Source organism: Lepidochelys kempii, chromosome 2, assembly GCF_965140285.1.
Source record: "Lepidochelys kempii isolate rLepKem1 chromosome 2, rLepKem1.hap1, whole genome shotgun sequence".
In the NCBI taxonomy this organism is placed as follows: Eukaryota; Metazoa; Chordata; order Testudines; family Cheloniidae; genus Lepidochelys; species Lepidochelys kempii.
In genome coordinates this window covers 267,632,076-267,659,771 of record NC_136381.1, presented here as the reverse complement: position 1 = coordinate 267,659,771, position 27,696 = coordinate 267,632,076, and the positions used below count along the sequence as shown (strand labels likewise).

Below are 27,696 nucleotides of genomic sequence, written 5' to 3'. Positions count from 1 at the left end.
CCTCTACCTGCTGTGCTTGAAATCAGGCTGAGACTACAAGCCACCCCTGAGCTCTGTAACCTTTTGGCAGTATGGTACAGGCTCCATTCACACACATGGGCTCAGCAATATGATTTAATGGTAGCTTTGCCTCTTTCCTCCCATTGTCACTGATATAGCACAATAAAAACATTATGGAGCTGGGCACCATATCCTAGCCTGTTTGGCTGCAGTCTGTAGCAAGAGAACAATCTGCTTTGAATACAGGGGTTAATAAAGGACAGAACCGGTTACTACTCTATCCCTTTTTATTGTCTTTAATCTAATGTTGTAAAAAGATCCAGTATCACATAACAGCCACTGAAGTATCCCAATATCACACTAGTTCTGAACCATTTAGACAATAGCTTGGTTTTTTTTTTACCTGCTGGAAGGGGAAAAACCATACTGTTTATTGTACAGGCTGAAAAAGTAAAACACTGGTCAAATTATTGTGACAACCTCTCAAGCAAGTGAAATGTAGATGAAAAGTTTTGCATGTCTCCAGGACCACCAGGCTGCCTTGGACAGCCCCTCCCTCAGGTGCAGTTCTGAACAAAATTACTTGAAGAGAGGCTGAAGCTATAGTAACTTCTCTCTGGAACTCACTGCCAACAATGACATCTGATCCAGGTCTCCAGTGAGCTTTTCCACCCCTGGGCTTCAGCCCACAGCTAGAGCAGAGTGATTCCATCTCCACTGCACCCAAGGGAGTGCTTCAATTACACTGGCAAGGGGCTGCTTCATGTCTTTGCTTCAGTTATAGCCCAGTGCAAGCACTGAAGGCAATGACAGGCTAGTTTTTGCTGCTGTAGTTATTTCCCACCAGGAAAGTTGCTGGCTCCTGGGTGGGAGGATGGAGCTCCTAGTGGCTTACTAGCAGCCCAATTAGAAGTGTAACAGGATCGAGTTACAGTACTGTGCCCTGTATGTAAACTAGACTCTGGGCCATTACACACATGCCTCTGCCAGCTGCAATTAGGGTAATGTTAATCTCTTTTTAGTTACAAAGAGCAGTAGAAATAAAAATAAATTGCAAGTCCAGTGACCACCTTTCATTTCCCTGGTGGGTAAATCAGCAGCAGTACTAGAAAGCAGGCTCCTGCAATGTTAGGATACAGGACTTTCACTAGCATAACAGACATCACCTGCAAAGCCACTGTCAGATACCAGCTCCGCTGCAGCACTCTCCAGCTACCCGTCTCACACACTTTACAGACATGACAGAATTTATCCTCACAACAGCCCTGTGAGGTAGGTTGCTATCTTCATCGACAGACAGGGGACTGAGACAGAGCTGGGATGAGAGCTCGTGCCTCAGAACGTTGTGCGTTAGTCACAGAACCCTGCTTCTGTGCTACCCTGGTCCCAGATCATAGAAAAACAGGGATTAGCATTACTCAAGGAGACGGGCTACCAAAATGAGTGGCATCTGCAATTGCTTTATGGGTTGTACAGGTTACAGGGAGCTGGCCTCCTTGACAGATGGAGAACAAGAAATTTAAAAAAATAAAAAGCAAAAAAGGACAAAAATACAGGCAGATAGAAACTACACGACATCTCACACTCCTAATGCCAACACAGCTTGATTTGTGCAGCAGGAAACCGCTTCTAGCCGCTACAGGCTCAGAGATGCCCTCTGCATGGAATGTTGGGTCCAGCCCCTTCCAGGGCTCGCTCTCCCTCCTGCCTCTTCAGACTGGGCTCAGCAAGTGGAAAGTTAAGACGACAAACCACCACCCTACAGCAAAGCTGCCAGCTCTGCTCTGGCTGGCCCCGACCCTCAGTGCAAGCACAGCCATGAGCTGAAAGTCCATCTTCTGCCTATGCTGAGAGCTGCTCTGGGCATGACCCGCAGGGTGAAGGCAACGGAAGGGTTGCAGGAGTCAGCCATGTCTATTCCTTTCCAGTTCAGGGGCTACGACGACCTTTGGAACAGAGGAAGTGGCTTTCCATTGAACTCTGGGGCGTCAGCACTTCCAGTCCATTCTCTGTGCCTCAGCAGCGGCCGACGCCAGGGCGGTGCTGGTTCCTCCTACACGATGACCATGCCCGGAGCCAACAGCAGGAGATTCTGACAACACTGATCTTCTAGGATGGAGAGAGATGACTTCACAAGGGATAAATAGAACTTTATTTAAATAAACATTTGTGAACATCTTTATACAAATTACAAGTCCCCACGCTCAATCCTCCACCTCTATCTAGGCACCAAAGCTGCCAGGAGGTCCCTTGAGCAGATCCACCAAGATGTCAAGCAGCTGGCTGTGTTGATGGTGCAGGTCCCCCGGGATAGCAGACATTTCATAACACAGGCAGGTTTCCACCATCTTGGAGAGTGACACACGGAAATCACGCAAGAGGCGGATTGTGTACGAGTCTCCTTCCAGCACCAGAAGGTCACTGTCAGTCAGAGAGACTGTTGCCCGCCAGCCATCATCTTGGGGGAAAAGAAAGGAGCAGTTGAGTGGAGTTAAGCAGCAGGATGGAGCTGACTGGGCCCAGCATGTCAAAATGCACTTCAGCCTTTCCCCTGCCGCTGCAGCAGGAGGGATTGGTGCAGACCCACCCCCTGCCCTCAGTTTGCCAAAGTCTGAGATCCCCTCTGCAAGCCGTGCTCACCTGCCAGAGCGCTCAGGCTCCTCCACACATTTCCCACAGGAGCAGCTCGAGGTCTGTGCACACACGAAAGGAAGACAGGGAGAAGCAACTCACTAGGGCCTGGCACCTCACTGATGGCTTTACCCTCACTCACTCCAGACTGCTGCCTTGGAAGAGGGACTGGGAAAGGCAGCAGTAGCCATGAACAGGAGGTTACGTTCCCAAGGATGTACAGACCCTGGGGCCTGCTGAGGTACTGCTTCCATCTGAACTGATAAAGTCGTATCTCCCTGGGGAGGAGAAATTGTTCCTCAGCTCCAGCCCCCACCTCCAGTAGCAAGTGACCGAGTTTAGGCCAGAAGCCATTGTCCACCTCCTGCAGGTGTATTCCACACACATCAGGCCCTCGAGCTGTCGGGAACTGGCCCCAGCTTGTGAAATGTTAGCTGCCGAGCACGACATTTCACAAACACCTGCTTATTCAGACACCGTCTGGGTCCGGCAGCCCTTCCTGCCTCAGGCTCTAAGCCAGCTAGAGGTGAATGGTCCGAAAGCCACGGTGTATCTATCTTACCAGCTTCCAGCCCAAAGCAAGAGTCCAACATGCAGGCAGCAGAGGACACAGAACTGGGAGCATGCAGGGGAAGGCTGGGAGCATGGGCCAGGTGGGTGGGCTCCAGCAGCTGGATGGTGTGGGTAGACCAGTTTATAGGTAAGTAACCACTGCCTCCATGGTGCTCAAAGGGTTAACTCTGCCAGGAGCTAATGGGGAGAGCTCACACAGGCGCAAGGGCTCCTGCACTGACAAATGCCTCAGTTTACCCCCCAGTACCGACAGGGGGCAGGGACTGAGCAGAGGCAGGGAGGCAGAACGGCAGCGTAGCATGACGGGCGGAGCAGGGGGAACCAGCCGTAGCACCCACCTCGGACGTGGATGTCCGTGTCAGTCATGAGCAGAACAGCCAGCGGATGGACCTGGGAGGAATCCCGCACAAACACCCCACCATTGGACTTCACCGCCATGAAGTACGTCAGCCAGCGGCTGTAGAGCTTAGAGGCCTCCCTGGTCAGGAAAAACAGGGCGTTACTGCCAACCACATGCAGGTCCCTGCTCCCCACCCACCCAACCCCTCCCGCTTACACCACGCCAGGCTCAGCCCAGAGCGAAGGGCCTGGAGGGGACGGCCCTGTCCAAAGGGTGAGACCAGGCAGCCCTGGAACAGCAGAGCTCCTTTTCGGAACGACAGCAAGAGAGCGGCCCCAGCAAACCCACCTACGAGGAGGTTCCCGCCCCAGTGTCCAGGGGAGCTCACTCCCTTCCCCGCGGTACTGGCCTCAGCATGTGCCAGAACCATCTGCCCCCGCGTTCACACCCGCCACTTGCCTGTTGATGGTCGACTTGTGAAGCAGGACGGTGCCAGCCTTTGTCCGATAAGAGTAACTGTTGGGCTTGAATTTTCCCTGCCGGGTCACTTTGCCTTGTCTCACCTGAGAACAGGAAAGGCATCTCAGCAAGCAGGAGAGTCAGTCTATACACAGGCCTGCCAGGTGCTGCTGGAATCCAGGGCAACCAGCAAGACCTGGGCAGGGGTTTCCCTCCTGGACACCCTGAGCTGCTGTGGCAGCCTTGCTCTCTCCCTGCTGGTGGCAGAGGATGGCTAGGGGCAGGAAGAAGTTGCGATAGCCAGCCCTGGCTGCTGCAAAGCATATCACAGGAGTCAGAGGATTGGGGAGCCCAACTGGGGAGGAATTGTCCATCACCTCAGTGAGCCATGGCTGGACGAGCACAGGCCTGTGTTGGAGCCTGGCTGGTTTGGCAGTGGGAGAGATTTGCGGGGCGGGGGAGAGGGGTTGATTGTGTCACACAGGATGGGGAGCAGGCAATTTGCCCTCGGCCGTGCCCTGCCAACAGAGACATGAGCACAGAGTCCCAGTGGAAGGAGAGTGATCCCAGACCACAGCCCCACCCTCTCACACACACTATGCAAATGGACAATGTCCAGGGAGCCAGAAGATTGTGGGGTGGGGCCACAATGCCCAGGAGTGCAGGCAGCCTGCTGAGTCCTGGGACTGGGGCAGCCACAAAGGAAAGGAGGGAGCTCCCAGTCACCAGAGGGCTCCTACCTGGATGAGGTTGGGGTACAGGCCGGCCATGAGGACGCCTTTCACCAGCTCCTCCTCCTCGCTGTACTGGTTGCAGGCCGCAGAGGGCATGGTGCAGTCTGCGGGCGCTGACACCAGGAAGGTTTCGTAGATGTTCTCAGAGAACTGCTTGACAAGGCCTGTGGGGAGGAGTCAGGCCAGGCATAAGCACCCAGCTCTCAGCACAGGAGCTGCTCCCACCCCTTTGTAAGCCCCAGCTTTGCTCCCTTCCCTCAGCGGGATGGGCTCCCTTGGTCAGAGACAGACAGACTCCTGAGGGTCTGTGCGGAAGCACCCACACCTGTCTGGGTCACGTGAGGCCGATTCACTTGCTGTCACAGGCAAATACCTGGCCCGAGGCTCTCTGGCAGTTCCTGTGCAGAAGAGCAGGAGGCCCAGCTGTGCAGTCACTCAAAGGCCCAAAGTCAGGGCTCGCCCACAAGCAGGAGTCTAGTTTAAGGAGGGATTTGCCCAGAGCCCCACCCCCATGCATTCACCCCCCCCTTAGCACCCCCATGACAGCCAAGCTCTCGCCCCTTGGGCCTAGGATGCAGGGCCTCTACTGCATGGTATTTGTTCCTGCCAATTGAGAACCCTTGGGCTCTGACGGTGGGAGGGGCCTGTGGACTCACCATTGATGAAGCGCAGGCTGGGGGCGTAGAGGAAGTACTCCTGCAGGTAGTTATCTCTGGCACGGCTATCTCTGCGTCTCAGCACCTCCTCCCAGCCTGCCACAGCCCTGACAAAGGCCAGGTGATCGCTCCCACTCTCTCTGCTCAAAACGGCCTTCGCCTAGAGCCAGGAAGCTGAGTTAGATGAGCAATAAACCCTCCTCGCCCCCTCCCTGCCACAGTCCCAGCAGGCAGCCCTCACCTTGTCCACCTCCGCTCGGTTCTGCAGGCTGCTGCTGAAGGGGTCCCGAGTGAGGCAGGAGACTATGACGAGCAGCGGATGAAGGCAGCGATAGATGGATGCCAAGACAATGGCTTTGGCCAGTCGAGGGTCTGTGGAGATTTGGGCCAGGCGTTTGCCCAGCGTGGTGAGGGCTTCCCTCTGATCCAGCACTCCTGCAACAGAATCATGCACAGGGGCACATCCATCAGCCTCCCCGCAGCACCGACAGGACAGGGAAGGGGAGGCCACTGGTTTCAGACACAGTGCCGCTCAGCAGGTAGGGCAAGGACCCTGCAGAGACATCCTGCTGAGTGCAGCAACCTAACGCAGGAGACTGGGGTGCCAGCCAATGAGTCACCTCCAGGATGGGCATGGCCCCCTGGGTTCCAGACACAAACCTTCAGGACCACATTGCCCTGGGGGAGTCACTGAGCCCCCAGAAGCTTCCAACCTCTTAGGAAAGAGTGAAAGGGCTGCAAGATGACCATGTGGTCAGCTGTGCACCCAGCTGTAACTCCTGGAACCATCACTCTCCTCCCTCTCTTTTGATCTCACCTGGAGTCTCCTCTACCATTATAAGCAAAGCAGTGCGCAAAATCAAGAGTTAGATCAGCACAAGCTAAGTGAATATGGCTAGAATGGTCCCAGCTACTCCCAGCTCTGATCGAGGGCTCAGATGCATTGTTGAGATCCCACCCCAACCCAGAGCAAGAGGATCCCGTCCCAAGCCCAGCATCTTACATCTGGACTGGAGCTGTGGCTCCTGTCCCTTTCCACATTCAGTGTTAACTCACCAATTTCCTGCAGGAGGATCACTGCTTCATCCACAGCTTTGATGTCAGGGCTATCCAGAGCCTTGGAGAGGAATTCGACTGCCTGCAACGCACATGCAGAGACAACGTGAGACTCCCCCAGCGCAGGATCAACTCTGACCCACGCAGAGTTAGAGGCAGAAGAATTCTCCACACTGCCCAGAAATGGCTGCTCTACATCGAAACACTGGAATGTCATTTCCTCTTTACCCGCAGGGACACCGAGTTCAGTGCTCTGCATTTCCGCATGGCGCTACGTATGCTGGGCGCTAACCCTGGCTAATCTGCACATTTCCTTCCTGGGGGCTCCCTTCATTAGCACTACTGTTTAGGGCAGGAAGAGACAGCAAAAACTATAGCTCACTGAAATTATAAGGGAGTATAGGGAGGCAAAGTAAAATTATCAGTGCTCAGACAAACAGGATCTTTAATGAGTATCCATGGACAAGACCATAGGGCCCCCTAAGCACGGCGTCAGCACACGGGTTCAGTACCAACTCTCGGAGAACACCCGACCTACTTATCAGCTGCAGCACCCTGGATTTCCCCTGTTTACTGCCTGCAGACCTGAGCTCAAAACCACTGACTGGAAGGGGCACAGAGCAGGCAGAGTCACGCTGGCAGAGGGAGTTCTGCCAGCACTGTGGTCTCCTAGCCATGTGCTACACCTACCGTCTTCTCTGGCATGTGGATCTTGGCCTGCACCACCAGGTTCTCCAGGGGAGTGCGCAGGATTTCAGGGACCTGGAAAGTGGGCATTTTGTCCAGGCGGCTGCGAGGGAAGAGGTGATAGGCAAAGCCTGACTGGCAGCGGCCAGCACGCCCTCGCCTCTGCACAACGTTTGACTTTGACACCCACACAGTTTCCAGGCAGGAGACCTGGGGGAAGAGGAACGTTAGAGGCAAGTGCTCCTGCTGCGATTTAGTCTGTTTCACCAAGCTCCCCCTCTAGCCCAGAGACCTGAGGAACCCCTGCCCCAAGAGCTTTCCACATCACCTAGCTCAGACCTAGCTGCTTCTCTAGTGTGCAGAAGCTCTCCCCATTCTCCTCAGTCCTGGGCCAGTTAGTGACACACACCCACCGCTTTTGGGGCAAAGTGCTTTGCAAGCAACCTGCTATAGGGACTAGACACAGTAACTGTACCCACCGCCGAGATGCAACTGCCTCTAGGGTTGAACACCTAATCAGGAGCAGCAATGAAGAATGTTGCAGCAAGCAACAGGGGAAGCTAGGTATGTAAAGTGTAGAGACTTACACGGGGATTTGGAGGAGGGGAGAGCTAGATAAAACAACCCTTAATTGATCACAGCGTGGGCAAGGACCTTGCTTGTACATTTCATACAAACCCTGGCATCTCAGACACACACCACCCCCCAGCATTATGACGGGGCATTGGAAAGAACCCTGGGACCTTTACCTTCCACTAAGGCAAACTCCAGAGTTGGGCTGAAGGGACCTTGATTTCACATCTCTGCCAAACGGCAGCCATAAACACACAAGCTCTCCCACCAGTTTAAAACGGGTCTCAGTGGAACCCATGTCCCCGTTGTACTGCCCTGCTCCAATGACAGCAGCCAACAAGCCGGATCTGCACGTGAGCCAGCTGTGCAAAGCTTAGCACCTGCCTTCCTTCTTCACAGCCTTCTCTCTCATATCCCTGGCAGAGCCGAAGGGAAACGCCAAGCTTGGCGCCATCTGCTGGACAAAGTCTGCACACTCCCCGCTACCCCCCAGTATTCAACAGCATCCTTTAGCTCAGTGATTCTCAAGTGCGGCCACCACGACTTGTGGACCAGGCTGTCAATCGTACATTTTAACTGTTATAACTGAGGCCACCGTGAATTTGTTGTGGCCACAGCAAAAATTCATTTGAGAACCAGCACACTGATTCAGCCTTGCTGAATGCTGCTGACTCCAGGGAGAGGGGCTCCCGTGGACCTGGGCATAGTGCTATGCTGATTAAGAACCTGCTTTAAATCCTATTCAGTCTCTCTTGATGTCTGGGCAATTGGGAGCCAAGTGTGCGGCAGAAGCATGCCTGCCTCATGCCACTACTCAACAGCGCTCGCTCCAACTGGTGGAGCAGCAGCCAGCTTGGTTTGGCTACTAGGAAGTGACTGATGAGAGTCTGTTAGGGAGGGCTGTAAGGCAGGGAGATCCACTGAGGGTGGCACACAGACAACAGGATTTGTTCAGGGGTAAGTTTCCTGGTGCACACTGGGGTGGGCTGTGCACTGGGAGGGAGGTGGCTCAGACAGCCAACGCTCCCTGCACAATCAATCACCATCACCTGTGCCTGAGAAGAATTCTTTTGTTTTTGACCTGCCTCTGAGATGAGGGGGAAGGAGAGGAGGGGGCATTATCCCTGCTCTGCGGAGATCACATGCAAAGTGAATCAGCAATTCAAGCCATGAGCACCAGCAATTCAAGCCATGAGTTAATAGCAGGCGGGGGACATCTCAAATGCTGCTTTAAGAATCATGCATCAGCTGCAGCTTGTTCCATGAATGCACACGGGACACACAAGAGCCAGCACCTTTGTCTTGAGGTCATAGCGCTCCTCCTTGTGAGTGCCGCTGTCTACCACATGCACAATGTCATTGATGGTGATGGAGGTCTCAGCAATGTTGGTAGCCAGGACGATCTTTCTCACTCCAGGTGGGGGCCGCTGGAAGATGTTCTGCTGGTCCATCATGGGGATGTTGGAGTGCACTGGCATGAGAAAGTGCAGAGTTAGCCTGGCCCTGCTCTGCCCACCAGCACCAGTTAGGGAGGAGGTCAGGTCTACTCAGCCCTCCAGAGCTCTCTCTGTACTGCTCATGCTCTTCCTTCACGTAGGCACCTTCTCTCAGCCCCCTGTGAGAGGCTGGGGCTAGTCACTGCCATCACATGCAAAGATAGCTGTTTCTAATGTTGGCATTACAGCAAACAGCCAACCAATGGTTTCAGAGTAACAGCCGTGTTAGTCTGTATTCGCAAAAAGAAAAGGAGTACTTGTGGCACCTTAGAGACTAACCAATTTATTTGAGCACAAGCTTTCGTGAGCTACAGCTCACTTCATCGGATGCATACCGTGGAAACTGCAGCAGACATTATATACACACAGAGATCATGAAACAATACCTCCTCCCACCCCACTGTCCTGCTGGTAATAGCTTATCTAAAGTGATCATCAAGTTGGGCCTTCTCACCCTCCACCCCCCTACACACAAACTCACTCTCCTGCTGGTAATAGCCCATCCAAAGTGACTCTGAAGAGAGTTGTCACTTTGGATGGGCTATTACCAGCAGGAGAGTGAGTTTGTGTGTGTGTGTGTGGGGGGGGGGGGGGTGGTGGAGGATTTGTGCTGGAAATGGCCCAACTTGATGATCACTTTAGATAAGCTATTACCAGCAGGACAGTGGGGTGGGAGGAGGTATTGTTTCATGATCTCTGTGTATATATAAAGTCTGCTGCAGTTTCCACGGTATGCATCCGATGAAGTGAGCTGTAGCTCAGGAAAGCTTATGCTCAAATAAATTGGTTAGTCTCTAAGGTGCCACAAGTCCTCCTTTTCTTTTAGCCAACCAATGGTTCTCCCAGGCTTACTCGTCAGACCCACCACTGCATCCGCCAATAATCCCAAAACCAAACTTTGGAAGAGTCAAGCACAGTAAAATGAAACAGCAGATGGCAAAATACTCCAGGTGCTGCAGATAGGAAGGGTTCATTTCAAACTCTGTGACCTAAAAAATAACAGTGGTTTTCAACCTGTGGTCCACGGACCACTGGGGCTCTGCAGACTATGTCCAAGGGATCCGTTGTCGTTACCATAGAACAATGGCTTTTGACCTATGGTCTGTGGACCCCAGGGGGTCTGCAGACTATGTCTAAGATTTCCAAAAGGGTCGGTACCTCCAATTGAAATTTTTAGAGGTCGGCAAAAAAAAAAAAAAAGAAGTTAAAAACCACTGCCCTCGATTGAACAGAGCACACATGGACTTTCCCGAGGACTCCACTTTTCCCGCCCTGCTCTTCCTCCTGGGCCCGATTAGGGGATGGGGTCTGTCTCAGCTATGACATAATGCCACCTGACCAGCAGGGGCTGCAGCCAAAGGCCTGTAACTCCAACCCACACATTTCCTCTTATGGCTCAGGGACCTGGGGAAATTCCTGACAGCAGATGGGCTTGCATGCTGAGGGCCCCAAAGAACAACAGGTAAGTGGAGCAATTGGCCCAGATATAAGCAAGTATGTTTCAGAAGAGAGCATCCCCTGCTCACACATCTCAGCATGCCGCAGCCTGGTTATGGAGCTCGGCCATTCGGCATGTGGTAGGAAGGCACCAGATATGAAGCACTATTTTGCAAAAATGTTTTAAAATATCCTGTTGGGATAAGAACTAAGTTACATGCGCAGTGTGAAGCTGCACCTAGAATTAGGAATCACACACGCCCAGCCCTCACTCTGCCCAATTCCCTGGCCCCAGCAGAGCTCTGTGCTGGCTCCAACTTACAGCAGATGATTCAAGAGCCCTGGAATTCATAGGTGGAGATTCCCCTTGCTACACTATTTAGGAGCTCAGCACATAGCTACAGCGAACATGGTATTCGGTGGGCTCCATGATGGCAGACAGGGAGTGAGTTTGTCCCCCTCAAATCCCCACAGGCCTCAGCAGCAGCCAGGTCAGCATGGCCCGGGCAATCTGCCCCAAATGCAGAGTTACATGACAGGCTTACCATTGTGTCTGATGCATCCAAATTGATTCTGCATCAGACAGCAACAGCTGGAAGTGTTACTTAAATACCATGTTTCAGCCCCAACCATCTCTCCCTCTCCCCCAAGCACTAGAGAGCAGAGGCCTGGCAATGCCATCTCACCTGGTAAGACAAGGTACCGGCTGTTCTGAGAGCCGAGTGTTTCCAGCAGACGCTGCTGCACTCCTTTGATCTCCTGCCAGCCAGGAAGGAAGCAGAGGACCCCACCTAGGAAGGATCAAGAGCAGAACGGGCAACACAGAGATGCATGGGGCTCTTTTCCAAGCTGCAGACAGACACCATGACTCTTACTGAGATTCCCCAGGACTCCTTGAAGTATGGGAGACCTGGCACAGAGGTATTTCCCTGTCTAGACCCAGAAACATGAACAGGAGACTAACAGGTTACCACGTCTGTATCAGGACTGATCATCACTGAAACCCGTCAGACACATGCTCATACAGATCACAGACAAACAGCAACATGTAAGCCACCCCTCCAGCTTGGGGACCCTGGGGAGTTACAAAATCAAATCAAGAGGGAGAATGTAGTGGGTGATTTAATACATGCCACAGCCTGTCCATGCACTCAGACACAGTATAATCAACTCCCTCACACTGGCTGACTCGTGGGGTATTCTGCCATTGAGACAGACATCAGCACCAGGTGTCCTGGGATCCCAGCTCAGTGTCATGAGAGGAAATGGAGCTTATTGGCTTTGAAACAGCCAGACTTCCTAAAAGCATGGTTTTGAAACCAGCCTTCATCTTTCCAGGGGAGATGCAGCATTCTATGCCGTTTACTGGGGGGGAGCTCAACCTTAAAAAAATAACCAGAGACCCTGTTTGCTCTGTGGGAACATGAGATCCCTGGGCATTGGTACAGATGCAGCTGCTGCACTCCGTCCTGGGGTGGCTTCATTTCTGTGGTACAGTGCGTCTCCATCTCTGAAGCCCTATACTCCACGTTGAAAAATGCCATGCAAGTCAAATATTACTTGCCAACACAGTGACCACCACTCTACCCAGTGTCCAGACACCACGCTGCACGCTCCAGGAGACTCAAGAAAGTACGGTCACCACTCTCCCGTACAGGATGCAAAGTTGCACAGTGCATTTGTATAGCGGGTTACTTTATCCCCAAGAGACAGACATGCCAACTGATTTATAGCTATTGGTGCGACCTCAAGAGACTTGGGGATGTCACCCCATTTTTATTATATGGCAACGCTTTACACACAAATCCACTTGCTTGGCTCACTCTTGTTACGGTATGCAGACTCGGAGGTTACCAGTGCCTGCATCCTTTGCTGACAAACTCTTCAGATCTTCTTGCAGCCTCAGTGAATCCCAGACATGGGGTCTCTCTGTAGCTCACAGCAGCCCCAGGCACATGGCAGCCGCACACTAATGGCAATAGGGTTTACCCTGGGCTGCCTGAGGGTAAAAGGGCTCAGAGAGCAGATCCAGTACAAAGGGGTTGATGACACATTCACACGGGTGCTTTCAGGCACCGCTGACCTCAATTTTGTGGCTGTTCCACTGCCAGGGCCCAGAAGACAGTGCTCTCAGCCAGCAAGACCCTGGCAATACAAGGACCAAAGGCTGGTCTTGCCAAGTACCTTCAGTGCCCACAGAGAAAGAGAGGATGCCCAGCCCCTTGCAGGAGCCAGCCCTATTTTATGAGTCTGATCTGCTTTGGCAAAGGGACCAGGCTCTACCCGCTCTTTGCCCATCTTCCAAAACCCCAGGCAAGGGAGAAAGTAATGCAGCACCTACCTGGCTCTCCGTGGGCGTCGATCTGGAGCACAAGGTCAGTGATCAGCTCAAGGTCGAGGACACATTCATCGTCTGATTGCTAAGAAACACAGGAGGATATGTAAATACTGAGGTAGCAGCAGTGACCCAATGGGCGGGGAGAGGGGTACTACACACCCCGCAGCATCCCCCTAAGATGGCAAACACCTTTAATAAGAGCCGTGGGCTAGTGGTCTGATCACAGCACTACGAGCCATGAACTCCAGGAGCCTTAAGTTAGGCTCAGACTCATTCTGGTCACCACCTCTGCTGTACAGTGAGGATACCACCTCCCTTCCCCCATCTGTGAGGTTTGCAAGGATTTGTAAATATCAGCATTATGGATTATATTGTCACCACCAGCTCATTTAAATCATGGCTTTTGGTTGGGGCAGGCGGGTGCTACAGGAGAATGGGACATCAGTGAAACAACTGGGCAGCAGGAGGCCGAGGCTTTTCTTTGCATCTCTTTGCAAGTGAGAAAGAGCGCCCCCAAGGAGTGGGGCAGGCAACTGGATGATAAAGGTCTTTTAAGAGGATAACAGAACCAGAAAGAGTAATGCACTGAGAGAGAGAGAGAGAGAGAGAGAGTGTGTGTGAGTGGTGAAGATGGCCGGGCACTGGACCCTGCTGTGATTGGATACACCCCAGAAGCCATCAAATATTACGAAGAATCTATACATAGGGAAGCGTTCCAGGTGGACAGAGTTCATAAAAATAGGCCCCAGCTGCAGCATGTGCAAGGACAGAACTAGGAAAAGGAGAATTCACGCACGTAGGTAATCTACAGTTGTTTAACTGGAGCTGTTAGCTAACTAGTTTGCAGTCTGGACACTCCACAGACATGTGTGTTTATTACTAGAGGCCAGAGTAAACCATAACCCGGTGTGCCCTGCTTCAAACTTCTCTGGAGTGTCCAGACTTACAGGTATACTTACAAAAAAAAAAAAAAAGGAGTACTTGTGGCACCTTAGAGACTAACCAATTTATTTGAGCACAAGCTTTCGTGAGCTACAGCTCACTTCATTGGATGCATTCAGTGGAAGATACAGTGGGGAGATTTATATACACAGAGAACATGAAACAATGGGTGTTACCATACACACTGTAAGGAGAGTGATCAGGTAAGGTGAGCTATTACCAGCAGGAGAGGAAAAAAAAACAACCTTTTGTAGTGATAATCAAGGTGGGCCATTTCCAGCAGTTGACAACAACATGTGAGGAACAGTAGGGGGGGGAAAAATAAACGTGGGGAAATAGTTTTACTTTGTGTAATGACCCATCCACTCCCAGTCTTTATTCAAGCCTAATGTAACGGTGTCCAGTTTGCAAATTAATTCCAATTCAGCAGTCTCTCATTGGAGTCTGGTTCTGAAGTTTTTTTTGTTATAATATTGCAACTTTTAGGTCTGTAATTGAGTGACCAGAGAGATTGAAGTGTTCTCCAACTGGTTTTTGAATGTTATAATTCTTGATGTCTGATTTGTGTCCATTTATTCTTTTACATAGAGACTGTCCAGTTTGGCCAATGTACATGGCAGAGGGGCATTGCTGGCACATGATGGCATATATCACATTGGTAGATGTGCAGGTGAACGAGCCTCTGATAGTGTGGCTGATGTGATTAGGTCCTATGATGGTGTCCCCTGAATAGATATGTGGGCACAGTTGGCAACGGGCTTTGTTGCAAGGATAGGTTCCTGGGTTAGTGTTTTGGCTGTGTGGTTGCTGGTGAGTATTTGCTTCAGGTTAGGGGGCTGTCTGTAAGCACAGACTGGCCTGTCTCCCAAGATCTGTGAGAGTGAGGGATCATCCTTCAGGATAGGTTGTATACTTATGTTAGCTAACTCGAATTGGCTGGCGGTCAGTTTCCTCAATCTCAAAGCACTCAAGTGCAGGCAAACCCATAGGGAGCTAACATTTCATTACAAAGGAGCCACTGCCAAGTTGTTTAGAGCGAAGTCTGAGATCTGATTCAGATTTTAGATGAAGATTATAAATGGGATCTAACCAAACCTAATGGGAACCTCAGGAGGTCTGGGCTGGAATTAAAACTCTGCCAATAGCTTGCAACCCAAACCCAGCAGCACTGGACTAGTGCAGAAGAATTGCAGCAGGAAGGAACTAGCCCCAGCCCAAATCTCTTTTCATTGCTAACCATCCCGGGGGTTGGTACCATAGACAGGGAAACAAATCAGAGTGTGCTATATACTCACCTTCACCTCGTAGTGCCGGTGTCTGTGACGGCCCAGCTTGGCCAGGATCTCTTCCAGGTAATATTCCTTCACCGGGTACATGAAACCTGGCACCTTGACTACGGGGCAGTCCCCAAAGTACTGCGAGAAGCGCTGGTTGTCCCCTGTGGCACTCATCAGGACCAGGCGCAGGTCGGGGTTGAGCTTCTGAATGCCCTTCAGCAGGATAAGCAGGAAGTCGGTGTTGACGTCCCGCTCATGGACCTCGTCCACAATCACATGGCTGACGCCCTCCAGGCTGGGGTTCCCCTGCAGCTTTCGTAGGAGGATGCCCACCGTGCAGAAGAGCAGGGCTCCTCCCCGGGCTGGTGGTTTGCTCTCCAGCCGCACCTGGTAGCCCACGTTCTTCCTCATGTTGGGACCCAGCTCCTGCGCAACCCGCTGGGCGACCGAGATGGCGCTGATCCTTCTTGGCTGGGTGATCACCACATTGCAGCGAGCACCACGCCCCTCCAGGATGTAACGCTCCAGCAGCAGCTGAGGGATCCGGGTGGTTTTCCCACAGCCAGTGTCTCCTGCTATTACCACCACAGGATTCTGCTCAACAGCCGACAAAATAGTGTCCTTGTGAGGATCCACAGGCAGCTGATGGCTTTCTGGCCACGATGAACCCCTCCTCTTCCAAAGGGCCAGGAGGTTCTGGCTAAGGCGCACTTCCTCCCCTTCTGACATGGGAGTGTACGTCTTCCCTGTGATGGCATCACTGATAGCACCTGACTCCTTACTCAGGTTCATCATGTCGTCAGCAATCCGAGGCCTGGATTCCCTCGAGTCCACCGGGTACTGAGGGAGGAGGAGAAAATTGGCACAGACAGACACTTAACTCTGAAGCTGCACCTTAAAACACAGAATGCCAGGAGGGTATGTTGCAGGGTCAGAGGTGGGGACCATCAGGCAGGATGCTGGTTTTGGCACTGACTGCATGGCCTAGAGCAAGGCACAAGCCATGTCACTTTGGGCAATTCAGCCCCTGAATTCTCATTTTGTAAAGACTCAGCTCAGAACATAACCGCAAACCACCCCCTCTGCTTGGCACACCACCCTAAGCTAGCCCTCTACGCTTGCCTCATTTCAAACCTCTTTTGGGACACCCAATCCTTTCAACAAAGATTTTAGAGCGCTGATAACTGACCCTCCATGTGGTGCCCAAGACAGAACGGGAAAAACCGCAGCATCATGTAGTGGTGACCCAGCCTGCCTTCCACCCCCACGCAAGCCAATGTTAGAAATAGGATAAGTGCTCCAGGGCAGGCGCCAGGCCTTACGTGAGCAGTGTTTTAGGTGCTGTGAAATAACCCTATCCCCTAAGGAAGTCAGGCCAGCTGACTTTAGACCCCTAGAGGCCATGGGAACACAGTTGCTGTTCAGTTATACACAGCAACACGACAGCTTGTGGCAAGAAATGAATCTCAGATCCCAGGGAAAGCACAGGGGGGATTTTAGGGAGCAGAACGCAGTTCCTCAGGTCAGGATTTGGCCAGAACATGCCTATTCAGGTTTAAAGGACTAGGGACATTTTTGAGCTCACAAGTCAGGACCTCAGGACTCCGTCTTACCCAAACAATGGCACTTCCAGCAGCACAGCGCTTCCCAGAAATAGGCTGGGATACCGACGCTGTCCCGACTGCAGAGTACCATGATCTATTGGATACTGCACAACCACCCGCCCACCTCTTCACACACCAGAGACCAGCCTCTGTCCTAGTGGAAGTGGGCACAACTCCCACTGACTGCAGCCTCCCAGCCTGATTCTGGGTTGAGAATTGAGACTTCTTGGTGAAGTGCCTTGTGTAACCAGCACCTACTGCTCTAGGACCATTGCACCCAACATTTAATGCATTCAGTGCCATGAGAGAAAAATCCCCAAGGGCCATCGACAAATACTTGCAGCTGCTCATCGTAAACCAAGTAAATGAAGCAGAGATCACTGTATAGTTTGTTAAGCCAGCCTGCACTAAGACAGCGGTTGCTACCCTGAGTGATTTGCGTACAAGCCAGTCCCACGCCCGAGATCCCTGGCTTGGGGATTACCAAAGCAGCTCTCCCAGTACAGAGCTGACAAAATCTAGCTCGCTGAGTTCATACGCTATCGTATGATACCTGTGGCTTGGCTGGTTCAGGGACAGGGAACCTGGCTGCCACCTTTGCCCCGAGGTGGCCCTACGGTATGTGAATAAGTCTTACGTGGTTCAGGTAGTCCTCGATCTTACGCAGGGTGGCCTCAGGGACCTTGATGTGGCAGGGTCTCCTCTGATTCTCACCCAGCTCCCTGAGGGACGTCATGTTGTACATGGCATGGCTCAGGGGGTTGTTGTTCTTGTCCACTAACCCAAGGCTCTGGAAAGGAGGGAGACAAATAGGGACAGTAAAAAAGGCAAGGAATCTCCCCACATGAAACAGTGTCTAGGGGGTGGGAAGGGAACACAGCACAGATGAGAATTAAGTCAGCATTTTCAGAGCCAGACTAGCTTTGACTGCAAGGACCATGCTTTTCATCTAGCTTAGCTCCTCCATGCACAGCCACTGAGAGCCCCTTCCCCAAAGGAAGGTGGAGTGCAAGGAAGGGCAAGTCTCCCTACCCAGGAAGGTCCCAATCCCAACAATTCCTGCCTTCACCAGGGCAGGAGGCTGAGACCCAGGGGAATCCTCCAGAATCTTCCCTGTTGTGAAATACACACATTGGAGCCCAGGGCTGTCCCTGACACCAACACTGCCAATGGCGAAATTCGCCAAGGAAGATTCAGATCAGAGGAACAGCATAGGCAGTAATTTCCAGTACGACCCACTTACAAGAGCTGTTAATCCTCTTACTGGCATTTCCACAAACTTCAGTAGGTAGCCGACCCAGAATAGTCTTTTCTGCCTGCCCTTTCCCAATTGATTTTGGAGCCAGGTAATTATCCATGACAGAGAGCTAAGAGAACAGAGTGGTCAGACTGACCCGCCTGAAGGAGCAGGGAGCCAGCCTACCCTGTTTGGAGGCAGCTAGGTGGCTGAAAAGACAGAACCACCACTCGCAGGTTGATCCTTATACATCACTTTGCTGACGGGCGAAAACCCCCATCAGCGCCATGGAGGTTCACAATCTGTTTCCCAACTCCATTGCTGTACCCCTGCACAGAGTCCTAAGGTATCAGCCTAGAGACAAGGACAATTATCTGACCCAAGGCTTATCATGGAGTCCACTCTAGGTGGCAGCAGGGAACCCAGACTGAGTCACAGAAACATCAGCAGCCTTCAGTCTCGGAGGCTCAGCCTCGCCCCAGAATAGGACAGTTCTAGTATGAACAGTGTTCCTTCACAGCAGGCTGGATAGTGCCTGCATGGAAGGGATGCTGTGGTAGGAGCCACATCAAGATTTGCTATAGACACATGCTACTCACCTTCAATTTCTGGCAGGCCAGTGCTGCTGCTTTGTTCTCGGCCTCAACCTTGCGGCGGCCCTTGGCAGCGAAGGTCATCGGGCAGGGCCAGCGCAGAGTGAGCTTGCAGATCTTAGTCTTGGTGCCCACGGTACGGAACTGCATGAATTCCTGAAATAGAGACAGGCAGCTTTTGAGGGAAGAGGAAGGCAACTGAAAGGCTGGTTTATTCAGAGGGAGCCTCTGAAAGGTTTACTAGGCTATATTACCTAAACAGCAAGGCATTTTTACACGTAAGATTTTAACTCAGTACCTTCTGGAATAGGATCATAGAAAAGTAGGGCTCGAAGGAAGCTCAAAAGATTGTCTAGCCCAGGTCCTGCATCAGCACAGGGAGCAAGTAAACCTAAACCATCCTTGACACGCGTTTGTCCAACCTGTTCTTAAAAACCTCCAGTGACGGGGATTCCACAACCTGCCTTGAAAGCCTATTGCAGAGCGTAACTATCCTTATAGTGAGAAATTTTTCCTAATATCCAACCTAAACCTTCCTTACTACAGATTAAGCCCATTACTTCTTGTCCTACCATCAGTGGACATGGAGAACAGTTGATCACCATCCTCTTTATGTCAGCCTTTATCATGTTTGAAAACTTATCAGGTCCTCCCTCAGCCATCTTTTTTCAAGACTACACATGCCCCGTTTAACCTTTCCTCCTGGGTCAGGTTTTCTATGCCGCATCATTTTTGTTGCTCTTAACTGGACTCTCTCCAATTTGTCCACATCTTTCCCGAAGTGTGGCACCCAGAACTGGACACATTTCTCCAGCTGAGGCCTCACCAGTACCAAGTAGAGTGGGCAAATTACTTCCCATGTCTTACGTACAACACACCTTTAATACACCCCAGAATTATATTAGCCTTTTTCACAACTACATCACATTGATGGCTCATATTCAGTTTGTGATCCACAATAATCCACAGATCCTTTTCAGCAGTACTATCACCAAGCCAGTTATTCCCCAGTTTGTGGTTGTGCATTTGATTTTTCCTTCCTAAATGAAGTACTTTGCACTCAGAGAGACAAGGTGGGTGAGGTGATATCTTTCACTGGACCGACTTCTGTTGGTGAGAGAGACAAGCTTTCTAATATCCTGGGACCAACTCAGCTACAAGTATACTGCATACGTACTTTGCGCTTGTCTTTATTGAACTTCATCTTATTGATTTCAGACCAATTCTCCAATTTGTCAAAGTCATTTTGAATACTAATCCTGTCCTCCAAAGTGCTTGCAACCCATCCCAGCTTCATGTCATCTGCAAATCTTATAAGCACATTCTCTACTCTATTATCCAAGTTATTAAATTAAAATATTGAGTGGTACTGGACCCAGGACAGAACCATGTGGGTCCCCACCACATATGTCCTCTGAGTCTGAGAGCAAACCAGTGAGTACAGTCATTCAATCAGTTATCCACCCACCTTACAGTAATTTCATATAGACCACGTTTCCCTAGATTGCTTATGAGAACGTCATGTGACACTGTGTGAAAAACCTTACCAAAATCAAGGTATTTCACATGCACTGCTTTCCCCCTTACATTAAGCCAGCAGCTTATATAGCAGCATCCATGTAGTCAGAGGTGACCTGTGCTAAACCCCTCCCCTGAGGGCTCACCTGCTAAAGGCTCAGTGGGTACAAAGATAAGACATAACAAACAGGCTGCTCTGTGGAGCACTTCATAGAAGGAGGGAGTTAGAAGGTGAAAGATACAAGGGGGAGAGCTTGTCAAACTTTTTTACAGCATGTGCAGGGCATAACAAAGTCTGGAAAGGAGATAGGTGAAGTGAGCAGAGGAAGGAGAAGGAGAGCAGAGATGTAGGCAGGAGTGGAGTTCTGGACAAATTTGACCATCAACGAACATTACAAAATTCTCAGAATAAGGGATATGGCTCTGGCTGGCTGCACAAATCAAGGGGGCTTGCAGCACAATTCACCCCAGCAAAAACACAAACCCCACATATAACAACAGCTTCTCGTTTGAGTAACAATGCTCCCACTGCTTCTCCTGAGGGACTCTTCCCCAAGTCTCACTGTCAATAAGGTTTTCCTCTTCTTCAGCCTAATTTCAGCCCACCACTCTCTAGCCAGCCTTTGGAGAACCCCAAAGAATTCTTCTCCTTCCTTGAAATCTACACCCTTTCAATCACTGCAGCGCATCCTTCCCAGCCGCTGAAAGGCAGATTCCCAACAAGAGGAGATGGGAGACGCCATTCTAACAGCAACTCACCTTGACTGTGGAGGAAGAGGTTGCAATCTGAATCACCTGGGCCAGAAGGTTTTTGGGTAGAGGGAACTGGGTCAGAGCCCTGATGGCATTGTTATCATCTGTCATTTCAACAGAGGCCCCTCCCCTGCAAGACGAAAAGTAAAACAGTTCAGGTAGGTAAAAAACAAACTATTCTCTCTTCTCCCTAATTCTATTTTTGCTTAGACCCTTCCCCCTCCAGCTCCTTTGTCATGGTCTAAAATTGAGTAATTAAAGAATACAATGTGAGTAAAGAGATTATGAAGTTAATTAGCAATGGAGGGTTTGCAGCCAACTGGGTAGAGAGTACCATTACATTGCGTTACAGAACTCAGAACGAAGACAATCCTTCTAGCCAATGGAAGCTCCAAGTCAGAATTCTAGCTTCTACTGAAAGTAACTGTCATCCCAAATATTTACAGTTGCAATGCAAACTGGAATACAGGAATGGCTTTTACTACTCCTTTAGGAGACACAGTCCATTTCAAAATATTTCCCCCTTTGTCCCAAATTGTTTCCCTTTAAAAAAAATTGAAATAGAGGTCCTGACTTGTCTTTCTCCTGGAGGGCACTGGCAATCTGAAGAGCTTACAATGAAAAAGCACAAAGCAAGGTACTGTGGGGTAAGGGTGGGAATAATCTCATTACCATGTACAAGGGCCACCTAAAGTAGGTTTAAAAAGACTGGCAAATTTAAGTGTGACTTTTGGAGATGACAAACTGCAGGCCAGGAGAACTGCTCCCCACCATGTCTATGAGGCTGACAGTGAGCAAGCTGGGGAAATCGCCCGTCAGAAGAGCAGGAGTCCAGAAAAGAACCCCACGCCCACTGGTGCTGACCTAGGTATGAAAGCAGGCAGACCTACCATGGAATGGCGCAGCATCCTTATGGAGCCTGGCACAGGAGCTTTATGTTCAGACTCTGCTGAAGTGCTCTATGTGCTCACTATGGTGTGGGCAGCGAGAGGTCAACTTTGAGGTCTTTGGGGATACATCAGCTCGTGCACAGACCATTTTCTCACTACTCCCCTGCTTTAGTGAGCTTGTCAGAACATGATTTTACCTCATGTCTCTAGCTGGGGTCCGAGCTTCATTCTGTGCCATAGATAGGTAATCGGTAACATCAATCGTGTCTTCTTCCAGCTCCCCTTCCTCCAACTCCCCTTCCTCTAGCTCCCCTTCCTCCAACTCCTCTCTTCGCATCGCTTTAGGCATCCTGCCTTGCTCCATGGACTGTATGGAGTCATCTGGTTCCACCCGTCTCCAACAAGTCGACAAGTCAGCCAGAGATGGTCCAGACTTGGAACGCCATCTGCCTTCGGGGCACCACCTGTCCTCCGGGCAGCCAAGCTGGTCAGCAAGGATTCGGTACTTTGCAGCATCAAACAGCTCGTTCCTGGGCCCTAACAACCCCCAGCCCTGAATAAAAGAGTCACACACTGTTAGACAGCTGTAGGGAGCTAGCAGGACCTGGCAACTTCTAAAGCAGACTGAGACCACGCTTGGTCCAAAGGGAGACGTGCAGAGATGAATCCCTTGTTTCCAGGAGAGTGAAAGGAAGCTGAAAAGGCACTTGCATACCTTAAAAAAAAAAATTCCGCCTGTCCCTATTTATAGTCACTCCTTAAAAGGGAAATCTGTTTCTTGCCGACTTCTCTTCCGATCACACACAGTGGTTTGGTATCATGCTGTTGCTTACAAAGGCTGGGCCAGTGCATGCTGGTTTGTTATACAGCAGACAGTATCTGTTTGGTGTTTTAAAGCACTGAACGCCCCCCCGCCCCCAAACACAACACAACACAGACTATACTAACTTTTCTAGACTCCTCTTTTCTCTCCCAGAACAGAGGATGTTGATTCACACAGTAAAAACTTCACATTTGACTTCAAAGAACAAAAATATTTGGGACATCCCACCAAACACACCACTGGGGTTCTTGTTAGGGAAGATGGTAATTTTTCACTTCCTCCTCTTTCATGAAAGTAAGACGTTTACATTCGAGTGACAGATGCTTGTGTTTCTGAGTTTTGTAACGTACAAGACTTCAAAACTTGTCTGAGCCTGGAACTACAAAGAGCTCCCAACTGCTGTTTGGGTAATTATTATTTGCAAGAATCCCTCACCTGCATTCTAGGCCTATGTGCCCACACACAGGTGCAGGGACACCCATGACAACACACCTTGCTTTTCTATACTGTGACATTTCAAAGAGCTTTGGCAACATTCATTCATTTAGCCTCACAACACCCCTATTAGACAGGACAGTGTTATTTTGTACTATGGTGGAGCCTTGAGATCCAAATCCCTGATTTGGGGCCCCTCACACTACATACACATATAACAGACAGTCCCTGGCCCTAAGCAGATAGTACCATCTGTTTATTTGGACGGCAAGCTATTTATTATGGATAGCACCGGAATGACCACCTTTAGATAAAGTTGCCCAAAGCTTCCTATTATAAAACCCTTGTTTTCAGTTGCATAAAGCTCTGCTAAACTAACCATTCAGGCTGAAATTTTCTGTGCCAAATGCATGCATTGGGCTGAGCTGAACTGTTTTGAAAAATTTCAGCAAAAATGGTTCCGCTGCTTCTGAGAACGCAGCTGAGGTAAAATATCTCTCCCCTCTCCCCCCCATGATAAAAAAAATTCTTACAACAATTTCATTGAGAAGATTTAGCTTTTCATAGTTTCTGTGCTTTCAGAATGCACAGTAAGTAAGGTCTAGGGCCACACACTGAACAATAATGATAAAACAAAATATTCCATAGCTACTCATCCAATGAGCACCATCCACCCTGTGCACTGAATGAGGCAGGGATCCTGTGGAAAAAGAGTCTGTGATGATGTAATTAAAGACCGCATCATAATGCATATGCATAAAGGGGCCAAATTAAGGGTTGCACAGGCAACCTTAATTCTGTCATTTCCTAACCTTTGAGTGCCTGGCTTTGCAACCATATTGTTCTTTTAATTTTTGGATGCAATTAGATTTAAATTCTAGGGGGGAGCTGCAGCGACCCCTGTATTTAGGTTGCTTAATAGCACATAGGTCAGTATTGTCTCCGTTTTACAGACAAGGAAACAAAAGAACAGAGAGGTGATGCAACTCGCTCATGGTCACAGCAAAATCAATTGCAGGGCTGGGACTAGCATTTAAAACCCTGCCTTCCAGGGTGGTTCTCTAGCCACTAGACCGTGCTCCCTCCCAAACAGCTCCCAGTATAACTTTATATTGTCCGACAGTGAGGCAGGCACACAGGAACAGCATTAGGTGCACCCATCTCTCCCAAGAGTGATGAGCTTTGTTTGGAGATTGAGGACAACAAAGGACATAATGGAGAACAAAGACCAGAAGTAACTCAAGGCTGTTAATGTGTTCAGACAGCCTACTTGCTTGGCCATGGGAGTAAGTGGGTGTGCAAGCTCAGTCGCATCCAGCCACTTGCCCTAAGCCCAGTGGGGCTGCCCCCATTCCTGACTAGAAGACAAAACAACTGAGAAAACGGAGGAGGAAAGAGCTTTAAATAAGTCAGAGGTCATTAACAGCCATTAAGGTAGGCCAGCAAGTTCAGAGGCCTCTTCCTGACTCTTGGCAGAGATGTCGTGGGGGCGGGGAGAGGAGAGGAACAACAGCTCACCTTGAAGAGCTGGCATGCAGCAGCTGCAGCCTGCCTCTCAGCATCGATCTTTTTGGTCCCATAGCCTTCCACTTCCACATTCTTAGGCCATTTTATGTGCAGAGTGACTTTCTGAAAAGGAAAGAAAAGCAGTGAAATATGAGAGTGTGCAGAATCCAAGCCCTCTCTCCTCCTAGTACTTGGGTGCTCTCTCTGAATGCCAGGCAAGAGAAAGGTTTAATAAATATCACTAAGAGGCTCTTATTTTCAGCTAGTACTTTTCAGTAGAGGATCTCAAAGGGCTTTTCATTTAGCTGCTTTTTACAGATGTGACAGTGAAGTGAAGTGACTTGCCCACAATCACATAATAGGACAGTGACAAAACTACAGCTAACTAGTTATGTCAAATAACCATCCTTCCACAAAGAGGGAGGGTTAGAGATGGAGACTGGGTTTTTATATGCATATTAAATGTGCCAAGATGAAGAACAGTTGGAAGGGGGAGTACATTTGAAACACATACTACTATGCAATAAGCCATTAAGAACTGCAATAGCGCTTCAGACGTGTGTATTAAAAATCACTTACAACTCTGAGTATTCCTGGCCCTTTGCCACCTACACATACAAGCGCATCTCCCACAGTCAGAGGTTAATAATGGAATTACCTTTTTTCTTGGCCCGTTAGTGTGGATATACACCAGTTTGTCTCTTGCATGGGAGATCCCCAGGGCTCTTCCAATCACACTGTTGAGCAAGTTTTTTGGCTGTGGAAATTCCTTCAACAAGTCTCTGGAATCTGAAAGAACAATGGAAAAAGAATGCCATTTTAATACTCGTATAGTCCTGTTCAAAGGAGCTGGAGCATGTTATAAACTCTTATCTCACTGAAGTGCTTTAAGGTCTAAAATTATGCCTGTTTTACAGATGTGGAACTGGAAGCAGAAAGTGCTTTGCCCATGGTGTTGCAAGGTGTCAGTGGAACAGAATTCAGAAACCCTGAAGTACCCTGGGCTCTCACTGGAGGACACTCCATTACCAACACACCAACAGCTATTCTGGTCTGGATTTCAGGAGAAGTCAGGCAGCTATGTTTACTCATTCCACTTTCAAAAAGCCTGAAAATATTCTATTCAGATTGCCTCATGGTTAGAACTTTTGGTTTAGTGACTCAAGGACACACCATGAAAGCCAATCTAGAAACACTTTATGTTGTACAAACAAGGTTTATAAGCTTTGAGATGAATGAAAACATTTCCACGATTAAAAAAAAAAAATCTATTTGAAATCCATTTCTTTGGATACAAACATTCCCTTGAAGTGTTCAGAACCTAAATACTGTGGCACTGGACTAGCCCCTGAAGCTAGAAAATGAAACAAAGTAAGTGAAACTAATTGTTTTAAAAAGAAAAGGAGTACTTGTGGCACCTTAGAGACTAACCAATTTATTTGAGCATGAGCTTTCGTGAGCTACAGCTCATGCTCAAATAAACTGGTTAGTCTCTAAGGTGCCACAAGTACTCCTTTTCTTTTTGCGAATACAGACTAACACGGCTGTTACTCTGAAACCTGTAATTGTTTTAATTGACTTGAGAGAAATACAAACCACCCCCGCCAAAAAAAATCAAAACTCCAACCAAACACCAACTGTAAAATGGCAGAAAAGTTACTGAGCAATAACTGCATTTTGCACAAATTGTCAGTACAAATCCAAATACTTGGGATGCACATACCCCCTCACTGCCAAGTCAATGGCTCTAGAAAGTAGTGCCTTCAAGATCCCTGTGGGATCTAGATACATGATGGGAGGTTATTTAAGGAGCTGTGGCTCCCTAACTCCACCACAGCTGCTGTCCACTTAATTTAAGTTTAGCAGCAGGACTCAAGGAAGAGGGAAAGGGAAGTGGGGATCTGTACTGAATCTGCTCAGAGAACCAGTTACTGGAATGGGACCTCTCCTTGGAGTTTGTCAGCACAGACCTCTACTTTTGCAAGATTAACTTGCACTAACAGCAACCAAGGAGGTGGGTCTGAGGAGAACTGGTTAAAGGTTGCAGAGCTGCTTACCCAAGCTGAGCATATAGCCCAGCTGCTAAGATGAGTAATGTCATATTTTCATGCAGCACACACGTAGCAGTTTAGCAGATTTCAGTAACAGAAACATCCCCAGTCATTCTAGAGGCCCCTTAATGAACCTTTACAGGTCACCTTTAAGGCACAGGCCTCTTTCATGGAAGGTTTACAACTCTCCAGAAAGATTTGCTGAATTTCCCCTGGTCAGTTACATTTCGTCAATACGTTCCAATCCTGGTTGCTAAAAGTCAGGGATTTCAGATAACGAGAGAAAGAACCAGCTTTTCAGCTACCAACACAAAGCCTAGGAGATCTGTGAACAAGAAGTGATCTGTTCTAATCAGAGCTATTCATCTCACTCACACTCTGTGCTGTTTAGTTTTGCTGAGAGCTCTTGGTAGCAGAAATATTGAGGGAAGACACATGGGAACTCCTGACTCCAAGCCAAGAGGACAGCATCTGTCAAGAAACTGATTCGCTGCTACCTCTGGCATATAGATAAAGGCATTTTCTCTACAGGCAGAAATATTTATTGAATGAGTTGCCTCTGAAGTGACCAGACAGTATCATTTGCAGGCATATCTGAACATTGTTCACCACAGAAGAGACTCTCTCCTGAATCTTCTGGGAGATCACTGACAGACTGTATGTTGTACTGTGGCAGATATACTATCCTTAACCAACTCTGCAGGGCTTTCGCGTAGAGCCTGGCAAATAGTATCATACAGGTATAAGAAGCTACAAAAACTATATTATATGGAAAGGCTTTTGGAGACCACTGACCTCCCATATCCTGGATTCTGTCCTCTGGCATATAGAAAGATGCTGATCTAGAGTCCAGAACAATCCCTATGACTCCATCTAATTTTCTAGGTTTAACCTGCAGCCCAGAGAGAGGAAATGTGCCCTCGCTGTCCGTAGGGTCAACTGAGTTCTTGTAGAGCTGTGCTTTCAGAATCCAGACAAGGAGAGACCTGGATTCCTCTATGTTTTACATGGGTTACCACTTCTGTACTTACCTGGTCAAGACCCCTGGAACCATAGAGAACTACATACAGAGTACTCTGTACTGTTA

At 49.6% G+C, this 27,696-nt stretch overlaps 1 protein-coding gene across 5 annotated transcripts in view; it reads right to left on the bottom strand.

Annotated features, from left to right (window-relative positions):
• Positions 1-273: 273 nt before the first annotated feature.
• DHX30 (DExH-box helicase 30) overlaps positions 274-27,696 on the bottom strand; it is a 42,850-nt gene continuing 15,427 nt past the window's right edge. For 2 of the 5 annotated variants that reach the window (XM_073334945.2, XM_073334942.2), the window contains exons 3-18: positions 25,217-25,347; positions 24,571-24,681; positions 21,992-22,347; positions 20,911-21,034; positions 18,640-18,789; positions 17,441-17,593; positions 15,218-16,039; positions 12,984-13,062; positions 11,329-11,433; positions 9,005-9,180; positions 7,140-7,346; positions 6,450-6,531; positions 5,635-5,828; positions 5,394-5,553; positions 4,744-4,901; positions 3,854-4,107 (exon numbers count right to left, since the gene is read on the bottom strand). In XM_073334945.2, the coding sequence (XP_073191046.1) occupies positions 3,955-4,107; positions 4,744-4,901; positions 5,394-5,553; positions 5,635-5,828; positions 6,450-6,531; positions 7,140-7,346; positions 9,005-9,180; positions 11,329-11,433; positions 12,984-13,062; positions 15,218-16,039; positions 17,441-17,593; positions 18,640-18,789; positions 20,911-21,034; positions 21,992-22,347; positions 24,571-24,681; positions 25,217-25,347 (3,161 nt within the window). In that variant the 3' untranslated portion in view covers positions 3,854-3,954. Of the gene's footprint in view, positions 2,459-3,542; positions 3,679-3,852; positions 4,108-4,743; positions 4,902-5,393; positions 5,554-5,634; positions 5,829-6,449; positions 6,532-7,139; positions 7,347-9,004; positions 9,181-11,328; positions 11,434-12,983; positions 13,063-15,217; positions 16,040-17,440; positions 17,594-18,639; positions 18,790-20,910; positions 21,035-21,991; positions 22,348-24,570; positions 24,682-25,216; positions 25,348-27,696 lie in introns of those variants that run through there. The other 3 variants (XM_073334948.2, XM_073334943.2, XM_073334944.2) reach the window with 3 other exon arrangements.